Below are 12,556 nucleotides of genomic sequence, written 5' to 3' on the forward strand. Positions count from 1 at the left end.
AAAGAAGACTTGGAAACTCCTATAACTAGAAGGGTTTAAAGGTGATTCTGCATCTTCAACCTAGGCTTGTTTTCTTAGGGTTTTAGAGTTTCTCTTCCCTTTCCATGGAGCTTCCAAGTAAACTGAGTTGTAGGTTATTGCCTTCATCATTTCTCTTTCATGTCACCCTTGTCTCGTTCCTCTTCTTATCAGTAGAATCTAGCACTCTAGGAAACGAAACCGATCGACTAGCTTTGCTTGCCTTCAAACATGAAATAACCCATGACCCTATTGGGCTTTTGACCTCATGGAACAATTCTCTCCATTTCTGCCAATGGCTGGGAGTCACATGCGGTCGTCGCCATCCTCAAAGGGTCATTGCCTTGAACCTTGGCGATCAAGGCTTGGTCGGACCCATGTCCCCTCACATAGCAAATCTCACCTTCCTCCGTGAAATCCACTTTGGAAACAATGGATTCTACGGCCAACTCCCCCCAGACATGAGTCGTCTATTCCGTTTGCGTCATCTCAATCTGAGCCTCAATTCATATGAAGGGGAAATACCAGCCAATCTGACTGCCCATTGCCCAAAACTCACGTCCATGAATTTAAGTTACAATAATTTTGTTGGGGGGGTTCCCTACAAGTTCCACTCGTTCTCTCAGCTCGCTTACTTAGACCTTTTGAAGAATAATCTCACGGGAAACATCCCATCTTCGCTTGGGAACCTTTCATCTCTCATCATTTTAAATCTAGGATATAATAGTTTGGAAGGAAGCATCCCGTATGAGCTCGGACGACTAACCAGCTTAGATTTCCTTCAACTCAGTGTAAATAATTTGTCAGGTATGATACCTCAACCAATTTACAATCTCTCGTCTATTTCTTCTCTCTCACTGGCAGAAAATCAGTTGCATGGAAGCCTTCCACCCGACCTGGGCCTCTCTCTCCCTAATTTACAAGGGCTTCTCATGGATGTGAATCTATTCACAGGACCCATTCCAGTCTCTTTTTCTAATGCATCACGCCTTTTAAACCTTGATTTTGGTTATAATAGCTTTAGTGGACTTCTACCTATGAATTTGGGAAGCCTACAAGATCTCAATTTTCTTACCTTCGGAGATAATCAGCTAGGAAGCAGAGGCAAATCTAACGACATGATTTTTCTCACTTCTTTAACCAATTGCTCTAGTCTACAAAAATTACAACTGGACACCAATTACTTAAGTGGTGCACTGCCCGACTCTATAGCTAATCTCTCAACTCAATTGACACGACTGACTTTAGGAAGAAACCAGATATTTGGGAGCATCCCTTCAGGTATTGAAAATCTCGTAGGTTTAAAGACACTAGGCATGGAGACAAATTTTCTCACAGGTACTATTCCTGTTGGACTTGGAAAGCTTAACAAGCTGCAATTATTGACCTTGGACACAAATGGATTGTTCGGGCAAATTCCATCTTCCCTTGGTAACATAACTCATTTGTTAACACTCGATCTATCTGAAAATAAATTACAAGGACACATTCCATCAACTCTTGAAAATTGTGGAAATTTGGAATCCATATATCTTGGTCATAACAGCCTGACTGGTACCATACCCAACCAAATTCTTAAGCTTTCCTCTCTATCAAAGTACCTTGGATTATCATATAATTCTTTAACCGGGCCCCTTGCTTCAGAAGTAGGAAACTTAAAACAACTTGGAGGATTATACATTTCATACAACAATTTATCAGGTGAAATTCCAGACACGTTAGGCAATTGTGTTAGCTTGGAATACCTTTATATGAAGCATAATCTCTTTCAAGGATCCATTCCTTCATCATTGGCCAATTTAAGAGGTATTCGAGAGCTAGATCTTTCACACAATAACTTGTCTGGAAAGATTCCAGAATACCTGGAAAAGTTTCGTGGCCTCGAGTATCTAAATCTATCTTTTAATGATCTTGAGGGTGAAGTACCAAAGGAAGGGATTTTTCAAAATGCAAGTGCGATTTCAGTTCACGGAAACAACAAGCTTTGTGGGGGTATCCTAGAACTACAGTTGCCAGCGTGCCCTCTCCACATTTATAACAAACGTGGAAAATCTCATTCTCTACTAGTAATAATTTCAATAGCAAGTGTGGTTTTATTTCTTATTACATTATCCTTTTTCTATATTACCTCCTATTGGAAAAGAAAGTCACGGAAGAACCCTTTAGTAATGTCGCCTTCGGTGGATCCATGCTTAAAGCTTTCTTATGCGGAGTTACTTAGAGCAACTAATGGGTTCTCTTTGGAAAATTTGATTGGTGCTGGAAGTTATGGTTATGTTTATAAAGGATTTTTAGACCAGAACGAAACGGTTGTTGCAGTGAAGGTACTCAACCTTCAACAACACGGGGCTACTACGAGCTTCAACGCCGAATGTGAAGCCTTGAGAAACATTCGGCATCGGAATCTCATTAGGATCTTAACTTCTTGCTCAAGTATTGATTACCAAGGCAATGATTTTAAAGCTTTCGTTTTTGAGTACATGCCTAATGGGAGTTTAGAGAAGTGGTTGCATCAAAGTGGAGATGGGCAACATCCATTGATGAACTTGACCCTTATTCAAAGGCTAAATGTAGCCATTGATGTGGCCTCTGCATTGGATTATCTTCATCACCATGGACAAACAACACTTGTTCATGGTGATTTAAAGCCAAGCAATGTTCTTCTTGATGATGACATGAATGCCCATGTGGGGGATTTTGGGTTAGCAAGGTTTATTTTTGAAGACACTGCTAATCACTCTAACAATCAAAGTAGCTCGCTGACAATAAAGGGATCTATTGGATATGTTGCTCCAGGTAAATGACTTTATCAATATTTTTTATTCTTTATTATTATCTTATAAGATTTTAAAATTTTCATTAGCTTGATTATAGGATGAAGTTTTATTTGGCAACATCTCATAGTTTCTTTCTAACAAGATTAACGGTTTGATTTTTGTATTCATGTTTCAATGGAAAGAATATGGTATGGGTGGAAAGAGATCTACACATGGAGACGTGTATAGTTTTGGAATCTTGTTGCTGGAGATGTTTACAGGAAAAGCTCCCACCAATAACTTGTTTACCGATGGCCTAACTCTCGACCAATTCGCTAAGATGGCGCTTCCAGATCGAGTGATCGAAATTACAGACCCACAATTGATCTCCGAAGAAGTCCAAGTTGTCAACAATAATAACAATGAAAATCATACCATTATGAAAAATAGAATGCATGACTGTGTGGTCTCAATGTTCAGAATCGGTGTCTCTTGTTGTGCAGAATCACCAAGAGATCGAATGCAAATGGGTGATGTTGTCAGAGAATTGCATGAGATCAAAAACTTATATCATGGAATTGGCATCCATCGAGACAGGAAAAATAGGATGCCAACTCTACGTGAGGGTTCATCTTATCTTAGCAACAACTAAGGTATTGATTGCAGTTAAAGTCCATCACTTGGCATAGTGGGTCTTTCCTCATTGTAGTACTGCAGTGGATTTATCTTCGTTGATCGTTTAATTCAATGTTAATTTAGGTTTATTCTGTAAAATAAAATTTTAACAATATCAGTCTTTATTCTTCGTACCGAGGGCCTCATTTCAAAAAAGTACGCTTAAGTTATGATTGATTTTGGGAAATGTTATCAGCACTACTGTATTTGATGATCGCACTCCTCACTTTATTAAAAGTAAGGTATGGCTTGCACCATAGGATGATCCAAACCGTCCATTGGATGGGCCACAGCCTAAATAGGTTGTGCCCCAAAAATCCTTTCCATATATAGGTTGATCCTAACCCTCCGATCTGTAGAGGATTAGGATCAAATAGTCCCTCCTCTACAGGTCGAAGGGTTAGGATCGACTTATGGAAATAATTTTTGAGGCATAACCTATAGAATAAAAAGAGTCACGGTGGTCATAATGTTGACATCTAGTGAAAGTCTCATAAGAAACCAAGACAGAACAATACAAAGAAAAAAACAGTGCTCCTATTTGTTAATGAAATTTTATTTAACTAACAGGAGGTGAAAGAGTCCAAAAGAGGGGTTTATGGTGTTGTTAGGGAAGGAATGGTGGAGAGACAAAAAGGAGGTTGGGTCACATGCTAGCGGGAATCTTCATAAGTAAGGTAAACGTAGGCGTGGGTCCCATATATGCAAAGATTGGGGTGCCATTATTGAAACAAGGGGGTGTGGATGTCAACCATTAGATTGTATTATCAGAAAAGCAAGTTGAAGATAAGGTCTTAAAAGTGCCATTGTTTTTCTAAGATTTCTCATGCTCTCTCCACTCCTACCCTCTTAAATCTCTCTCCCCTACCTTCTGCCAAATTGGACCCACAAGGGAAATGGCATTTTTCATGGCTGCCAAACCCTTTATTTTTTTTTATGTTGTTCCAATCTATGCTACATAGGGGAATGCTATACTTAAGGACACCCTTGCGAATATTGATCTTGACAATGATCTGCCTCTATGTAGGGAATTTTTTTAGGATATTTTTCCAAGGAAAATGAGTTTTCACATGTTTGGTAAACTCATTTTTCTTGATTTTTTTTCCCAAAGTCAAATGAATTAATTGTTTTTCAAGGAAACTGCAAGATTACTAGATCCCGGATTTTTTCCATAGAATGTTTTTTCATGAAGAATATTATATTTCATCATTTTTTCCCTAGATCCAAACATCCCCCTAAGGGTGCATTTGGATTGCTGGAATCAAGCGCTATAATCAGCGTCATATTCTGATTCTCCCTGATTCTGATTTTTGGTTCAAAAATAGAAACAAAATCAAGCAGCAGAAATGATAGCTTGGCTTAATTAGAGAGGGGAAAATTCTAGAACATGTTTCCTACACCTAGAGTAGTATTTTGATTCAACTCTGAACCTGATAAAATTTTTAATTAGAATTTTTTTAATTTAAACTTTTGGTTTACATTTTTCATTCCATTTTCAAGGAGAATCAGAATAGGATGCCAATTCTGATTCTTGATTCCAACAATCCAAATGGTTTACATTGTCTCATGCACCTCTTTAGTTATTTTTTGTTTTATTATACCACTTTGCCTACCCCAAGAATAATCTTCCATTCCTTTCCATGTGGCAAGATGTTACGCTTCTAATCAGCCGTAACACAAGCAAACAAACGGAAAATAGAAAAAGAGGTTGGGAAAGGTTGATTCGAGGCAACCGGACCTCCTAGTGGTTCAAATCGAGAGGAACAATAACTCTCCGAGAAACATAAGTCTCTTTGCTAGAAATTTCTCTTTTTTTTCATTTCATTAGATTGCTATTACATAAATACAAGCAAGAGAGATTGCCACATCACAAGCACACTTACCCACTAACAAGACACCTCATAAATAACTAACTCCCACTACCCTACAACACATAGCTATATAACTAACACCCAAAAACACACATCCAACCACTAAATGAACATACCCCTCGTGAATAGATATAAATGAACAAAACTTGGCTCCAGAGTCCGGACAGGTCTGGAGGAAGTTCCTCTAGCGCCTCTAATTAGGGCTGCAACTCGGGTCGGGCGGGTCGGGTCTGGTTTTTTTTCGGAAAACCCACGATTCCCAAACCCGGCCCTACCCATGATAAATCTCAGGTCGGGTCGGGTCGGTTCGGGTTTTTTCACGTTGACGCAATTTTTAAAGGAAAATTCTTGTTTGGCAAGGCAACTCAACTCATAGAAGCAGAAATTACACTCACATTACACTTGAATCAAACAATGATGTAATTACACTCACATTACACTTGAATCAAACAATGCTGTAATCAAACAATGTTGTAATTACAATCAATGTTGAATCAAAACACTTGAATAAACTCAACTCATAGAAGCATATATTACACTCACACGCAATAACAATGGGTGCGTGGGTTTTCCTCTTAAATCTATCTCCCCTACCTTCTGTCAAATTGGACCCACAAGTATTCCCTGGAAGAAATTTTCATGGCTGCCAAACATCCCCTTGGTTTTTTTCAAGGGAAATGGCATCCCTACTCACTTTTTTAATAAGCGTAACCCTTTATTTTTTTTATGTTGTTCCAATCTATGCTACATAGGGGAATGCTATACTTAAGGACACCCTTGCGAAACCTAGCTCAATGGCCCCTCATGAGGTCCACACCAGTCAACCGTATTTAAAGCCCCTCCTACCTTTTAAGGGGTTAATTAAAATCAATTTCCTAAGTTTGGTGAAAGAGGGTTGTACCTACGCATCCTTTCACTTCCTAACAAAATCCTATACTATCTTGTAAAGTGCTAGTATATAATTTGATGTTGAACAAATCAGGTAGAAAAATGCAATATTATGAGCCATGGTTGCAACCTGGGTGTGAACCGATCCGAATGCCGACTATAAGTCTAACCCAATGTTGTTGACCCCTCCTCGATGGAATGATCCTAGCATGTTGATCAATCAAGCCTCATTTTAGGGTTCCAACAAACAAAGCTAAACTTTTCTTGAGATTGGGCCTTGCGCTCAGCTGCTCAGCTGGTTAAGGCTTTGTTCTTCAACCTTGAGGTTGGAGGTTCAATCCCAGCTTACCTACTTAAAAAAACTACCCTTTTCTTTTCGTTTTTTTGCCTTATTTCTTATAAACGAGATGACCATTCAGGATGGGACCAAGATCATGGGTGTCCCCAATATTGATCTTGACAATGATCTGCCTCTATGTAGGGAATTTTTTTAGGATATTTTTCCAAGGAAAATGAGTTTTCACATGTTTGGTAAACTCATTTTTCTTGATTTTTTTTCCCAAAGTCAAATGAATTAATTGTTTTTCAAGGAAACTGCAAGATTACTAGATCCCGGATTTTTTCCATAGAATGTTTTTTCATGAAAAATATTATATTTCATCATTCTTTCCCTAGATCCAAACATCCCCCTAAGGGTGCATTTGGATTGCTGGAATCAAGCGCTATAATCAGCGTCATATTCTGATTCTCCCTGATTCTGATTTTTGGTTCAAAAATAGAAACAAAATCAAGCAGCAGCAGAAATGATAGCTTGGCTTAATTAGAGAGGGGAAAATGCTAAAACATGTTTCCTACACCTAGAGGTAGTATTTTGATTCAACTCTGAACCTGATAAAAATTTTAATTAGAATTTTTTTAATTAAAACTTTTGGTTTACATTTTTCATTCCATTTTCAAGGAGAATCAGAATAGGATGCCAATTCTGATTCTTGATTCCAACAATCCAAATGGTTTCCATAGTCTCATGCACCTTTTTAGTTATTTTTTGTTTTATTATACCACTTTGCCTACCCCAAGAATAATCCCCCTCTTCCATTACCTTCCACGTGACGAGATGTTACGCTCCTAATCTACTGTTTTATCTTGTGAGAGGTAAAGGAACCTAACATTAGCTGAGGTACATTTTCATACATTAGAGCCCTTCATTCAGAGCTATCGGACCTTAGGATAGGAATCCGATAGACACGGTTCAGATCCAACTGTTGTGCCCAATTCTTGCTCTTTAACTCTGGGAACCTTTGGATCCATTAGGTCCAATGACATCGTAAACTAATAATGGTCAAGCTTATATTGAAGGTTCAGAAACTTCCGTTTTGATAATGACACCCCTTCTCGACTAATTAGTGTGTGTTCTCGGTTTCTGTCGTGAATGCACATGACGCTCCCACACTAGTCAAGTAAACGTCGTCGGGCCCCCGCCCCACTTAAAGCAAAAGGCCTAAGTCAAGTAAACGTCGTGGGGCCCACTTAAAGTAAAATTTCTTTGATATCCTAAATCATGAAAACGTGGACGCGCCCCACTTAAAGTAAAAGGCCTAACGTGAGACATGCCAACCTAAATCATGAAAACGTAGAGGGAGATGCCGTGAACCAATGGGATAATCATAGCCGTCCATTTGATGGGCTTTAAATGTTTGGTAGAAAATGAAAAATTATTAATGACCAGGATTAATCGCTAGAAGTCCAATACAGCTGGCATGATTGTATGATATGGCTTGGATTTGGTAGCAATGGGATAATCACCCAGCCAAAACCGATACGGTCTACGAAGGCCAATGGGATAATCATAGCCGTCCATTCGTTTTGGATTTTAAGAATTGATTTTTTCTTTTCTTTTTCCTTTTTTTGAATGGTGATTTGATTGCAGCTTGTTCAGTTTTGAGAATTGATTTTGAGTAAAAAACTAATCAGTTTTGGATTCAAAATCCTTATACTATATATAAAGCGTGAATAATGGGTTAAATTCTTCCTCACTTTAGCCTAAATCCCAACTATATCCCAACTATAAAGCATAAAGCTTTATGAAATTTCACAATTCCTGTAGGGCATTTTTGCCATTTTGGCAATAAATATCCTTTGTGGCCATGTACGTTGGGTGGGATTTATGGGTTAAATTCTTCCTCACTTTAGCCTAAATCCCAACTATATCCCAATTATAAAGCATAAAGCTTTATGAAATTTGGCACTTCCTTTAGGGCATTTTTGCCATTTTGGCAGGCCATGTAGTTGCGTGGGATTTACACGTCATGACTCTTTTACCATTAACCCCTTTAATAATGATAACATCTATGGAAATTATTTGAGGGTAAATTCGTAATCTACATACAAAAAGTACCGATGTAGGGTAACTGTCTATGATAATTACGGCAAAAAACTACCAATAAGAGGTAGGGACATATGACAATAACGAAAGAACTACTTCGTATTACTCATGCAGGACACTTTCAAAATATTGATGAATTCCGGGCACCTGAAGAGGAACAACAATTATGGAAACCTCTATCGATTGTAGGGCTAGGATTAACCTATGGAAATGATTTTACGAGCACAACTGATTGATGTTGGACAGTTTGGATCAACCTATAACGCTCTACACAATCTATCTGCTGTGATAAACAGCCCAGTACAGTAGTTCCAAATCCTTGATTTTGAGAGGAGTTTTGATACGTGGCCCCTTTTATGTTTTCCTCCCCCTACCTCTACTACAATTTTGACCCACTGCATTGGGGGAGAATATACATTTGGTTATAAAACTTGGGTTTCGATGGCCTTCATGAAAGAATGATTTATATGGGTTTGGAACTGTTAGCATTAGTTGTTCCTTCTTGGGTCTTTCACTTTCCATTCTTTTGCCATGGATCTTTCAAATATAATTACAAGGGGTGTGAAGGTTCGAATTTATCTCACCCTAGATAAATATTTTTTCCAATCAGTATAAGAGCTTTTATATGATGACAGCCCACCATAGGATGATCCAAACACTTCATTTGATGGGCCACAGTGTAAATAGATTGTCTACCAAAAAAAAATCATTTCCGTAGGATGATCCTAGCCCTCAGTTCTATAGAGGAAGGTTGGGATGGGAATGTTGGAAATCATTTTTGGGACATAGCCTATGTACGTTGTGGCCTATCAGATGGAGTGTTTGGATCATCCTAGATTCTTATGGTGTGGCCCGTACATTACTTTTTAAAAATACCGGCCGACTATACGGGCTTACACCATATGAAATCTCGGCAATACAATATCATTTTTTTTCCTGGAAGTTGTTTTTTATGACTTTCAAGCTTGTTATTTTTGTTTATGTTGATGATCCCACCCCTTAAAATTTATTGAATTGCCCCTTCACAGTGGCATGCATGTTATTTGGAAATGACCCGAGTACCCTTTTAAGAGCAACACTCCCCTTTAATTTAGAGGGTGGTGTGGGCCACAGGGATAGTTAGGTTATGAAGGGGGATCGACGATAAAATGAGGGCATTTTGGTAATTTTGACTCAATATGTAAATGTTGGAAAATCATTTCCGTGGGATGATCCTAGCCCTCAGATCTATAGAGGAAGGTTGGGATTGGAACGTTGAAAATCATTTTTGGGACATAGCCTATGTACGTTGTGGCCCATCAGATGGAGTATTTGGATCATCCTAGATTCCTATGGTGTGGCCCGCACAATACTTTTTAAAAAAAATACTGGACTATACGTGCTTACACCATATGAAATCTTGGCAATACAATATCATTTTTTTTCTGGAAGTTGTTTTTATGACTTTCAAGCTTGTTATTCGTTTATGTTGATGATCCCACCCCTTAAAATTTATTGGATCGCCCCTTCACAGTGGCGTGCATGTTATTTGGAAATGACCCGAGTACCCTTTTAAGAGCGCCACTCCCCTTTAATTTAAAGGGTGGTGTGGGCCACGGGGATAGTTAGGTTATGAAGGGGAATCAGCGATAAAATGAGGGCATTTTGGTAATTTTGACTCAACATGTAAATGTGATCACTAGAGGAGGTCATCCAAGTGATAAGTGATATAGGGAATTGGACCCACTCACACGATGATCGGACCCATTTATTTGGTGGGCGCCACCATAATGTGCTATGTGGCTAACCATTGCATCAACCATACTATAAATAGGTTGTTACCCAGAAATCAATTCCATAGGATGATCCTAGCCCTCCGATCTATAAAGGTTTCATAATATGCAATTCCTCTATAGAGAGGAGGGTTGGATTCATCCTATATAAGTGATTTTTTGTGCACAACCTATTTACCTTGCGTCCCTTCATATGGACGATTTGGATCGTCCTATCATGTGGTCCGTACAATAATTTTTTATATTCTTATACTATATAAAGCGAGAATCATGGGTTAATTTCTTCCTCACTTTGTAGTTATTCCCATTCATGTCCCATAGCCCAGCCCTTTCCCTTATTCCCAGCCGTCTACAACAGAGAAGGCTTTTCTGTCATTTGCAAATGCCCTTTTTCAAGGGTGTTTTTCCAACCACTTTTTTTTCCTACCCGGCTCCAACATGGCCTACTTCAGAACTTGGCCGGGTTCATTTCGGGGCTAAAATATGTTTTCTTTGTTGCATTAGAAAGAAAAGAGAGACTCTGTTTTGGTATAAAATTTATTATTTTACACCTTATGATTGAGTAAAATTTAACCAATTTCAAGTTGTTTTGATGCAAAGAGACCTACATTCTCTTTAGAGTGAAAACATATCTTGAAAATTTTCAAACTTAACCTCACCTAAACATGCCTTAGAAAAACTACTAGATTTACACTTAAAAACCCTCCCGAGTCAATTACTGACTCTGCTGAGTCGATTTCCTCTAATCTTGCAAAGTATATATTTGAGTTAGTTTTTTTTCCCTTATTAAGTCTATTAAAATTGACCTACTTTACTAAATATAAAAAAAATTAACTTCATCAATCATTATTATCTCGTCTGAGTAGACCCAGTTTTACCTCAGTTGTGTTCCCGTCCTACTAAGAGATTTTAGAGTGTTTTAGACAAAAGGGAAGAAAATAGTGTTTTAGACAAAAGGGAAGAAAATAGTGGCTTTTGTGAAAGGTCTGTTTGTTTTCTTTGCTTTTTTTCTTGCAAAAGATTCATTTTACCAACTAATACATGCAATCACATTGAGATACGCAATCACATTGAGATACGAAACTCCGTAGTTGACATCTATTGAAAGAAAAATTCTTTTTTACTTAATAGTTTTTTCCCTGATTTTCTACCAGAAAGCAAATAAAATTATTTTTGCTATTACATAAAGGGTGATGATAAATTCGCACCTTCTGCATGATGATTCGCACCCCTTTTAATGTGATTTGACGTCAAAACGCATTAAAGTCTTCCACAATTCATTATATAAGGGTGCAAATTATCCTAGAGGGTAGGGGTCTAAATGGATATTCGGAAATTCGATTACCGTCCGCATCCGAATCCGTTTAAAGCGAATATTATCCGAATCCATTTCAAGCGGATATTATCCGAATCCGTTTATGAGATATCCGGCTCTTAGCGGATGCGAATCTGGTAAATGGTATATCCGATCCGTTTAACATCCGAATCCGAGAAGTAAATCCTTTTTATTTATTATTAATAATATCATTAATATTTATTTTTAGTAATGACACACTATCTTTTGTTTCTATAAGAAAAGTGAATATTCTTTTTAGAAAAAATAAAATAAAAACAAAAATAGCCCAAACACATTTCATCAAAATAACCTAAACATATTCCATCATATACAAAAAAAAAAAGAAGGAAAAACCCAAAGACCACTACCAACACTATCATCCATCCTCATCCCCATCGCCTCCCTCTCTCTCTGCCTTTGTTTTAAAAGGAAGAAGATGATCTCATATATTTTAGGGTTTGAGAGTTAATTTTGTGAAGAGAATGTAGAGGTCTAATTTTAGGGTTTGAAAAATTCATTCGAGTAAGTAGGAGAAAAAAGATAAAGTGTTGCAATAAAATGTTTGAATTTACCGGATAAACGGATACGGATAATATCCGAATTCGAACAATATCCGACGGATACGAATTCGGTAATAGATATTAAATATCCGTCGAATCCAAATCCGAATCCAAATTCGGATAGTGTATACTGTAATCGAATTCGGATATAGCCATATCCGCTCCGAATTCGATCCGTTTACACCCCTACTAGAGGGGGTGCGAATTTATAATCTCCCTATATAAATAAAGTCCCTAATTTCTATTGAATTCTTATTTTCTGCATTTATTTGTTTAAACTCTATGGTGTGCCATATT

The 12,556-nt window shown here is 37.8% G+C and overlaps 1 protein-coding gene across 1 annotated transcript; it reads left to right on the top strand.

Moving 5' to 3' along the window:
- The first annotated feature begins 69 nt into the window (after positions 1–69).
- Positions 70–3,435, top strand: LOC143864258 (uncharacterized). The gene is made up of 2 exons (XM_077375166.1): positions 70–2,814; positions 2,978–3,435. Exons 1-2 carry the CDS (start codon positions 105–107, stop codon positions 3,424–3,426), a joined length of 3,159 nt encoding a protein of 1,052 aa, XP_077231281.1. The 5' UTR covers positions 70–104; the 3' UTR covers positions 3,427–3,435.
- The last annotated feature ends 9,121 nt before the right edge of the window (positions 3,436–12,556 follow it).

The sequence above is a fragment of the Tasmannia lanceolata genome, unplaced genomic scaffold (genome assembly GCF_043159265.1).
Source record: "Tasmannia lanceolata isolate RefF3 unplaced genomic scaffold, GAP_Taslan_0.1 ptg000003l, whole genome shotgun sequence".
NCBI classification, from domain to species: Eukaryota; Viridiplantae; Streptophyta; class Magnoliopsida; order Canellales; family Winteraceae; genus Tasmannia; species Tasmannia lanceolata.

What these genes read in the sequence shown, in the direction of transcription:
- LOC143864258 (XM_077375166.1), top strand. Translation starts at nt 105, where the DNA reads ATGGAGCTTCCAAGTAAACTGAGTTGTAGGTTATTGCCTTCATCATTT. An exon ending in TATTGGATATGTTGCTCCAG is followed by an intron (nt 2,815 to 2,977) that starts GTAAATGACTTT and finishes TTCAATGGAAAG; the next exon opens with AATATGGTATGGGTGGAAAG.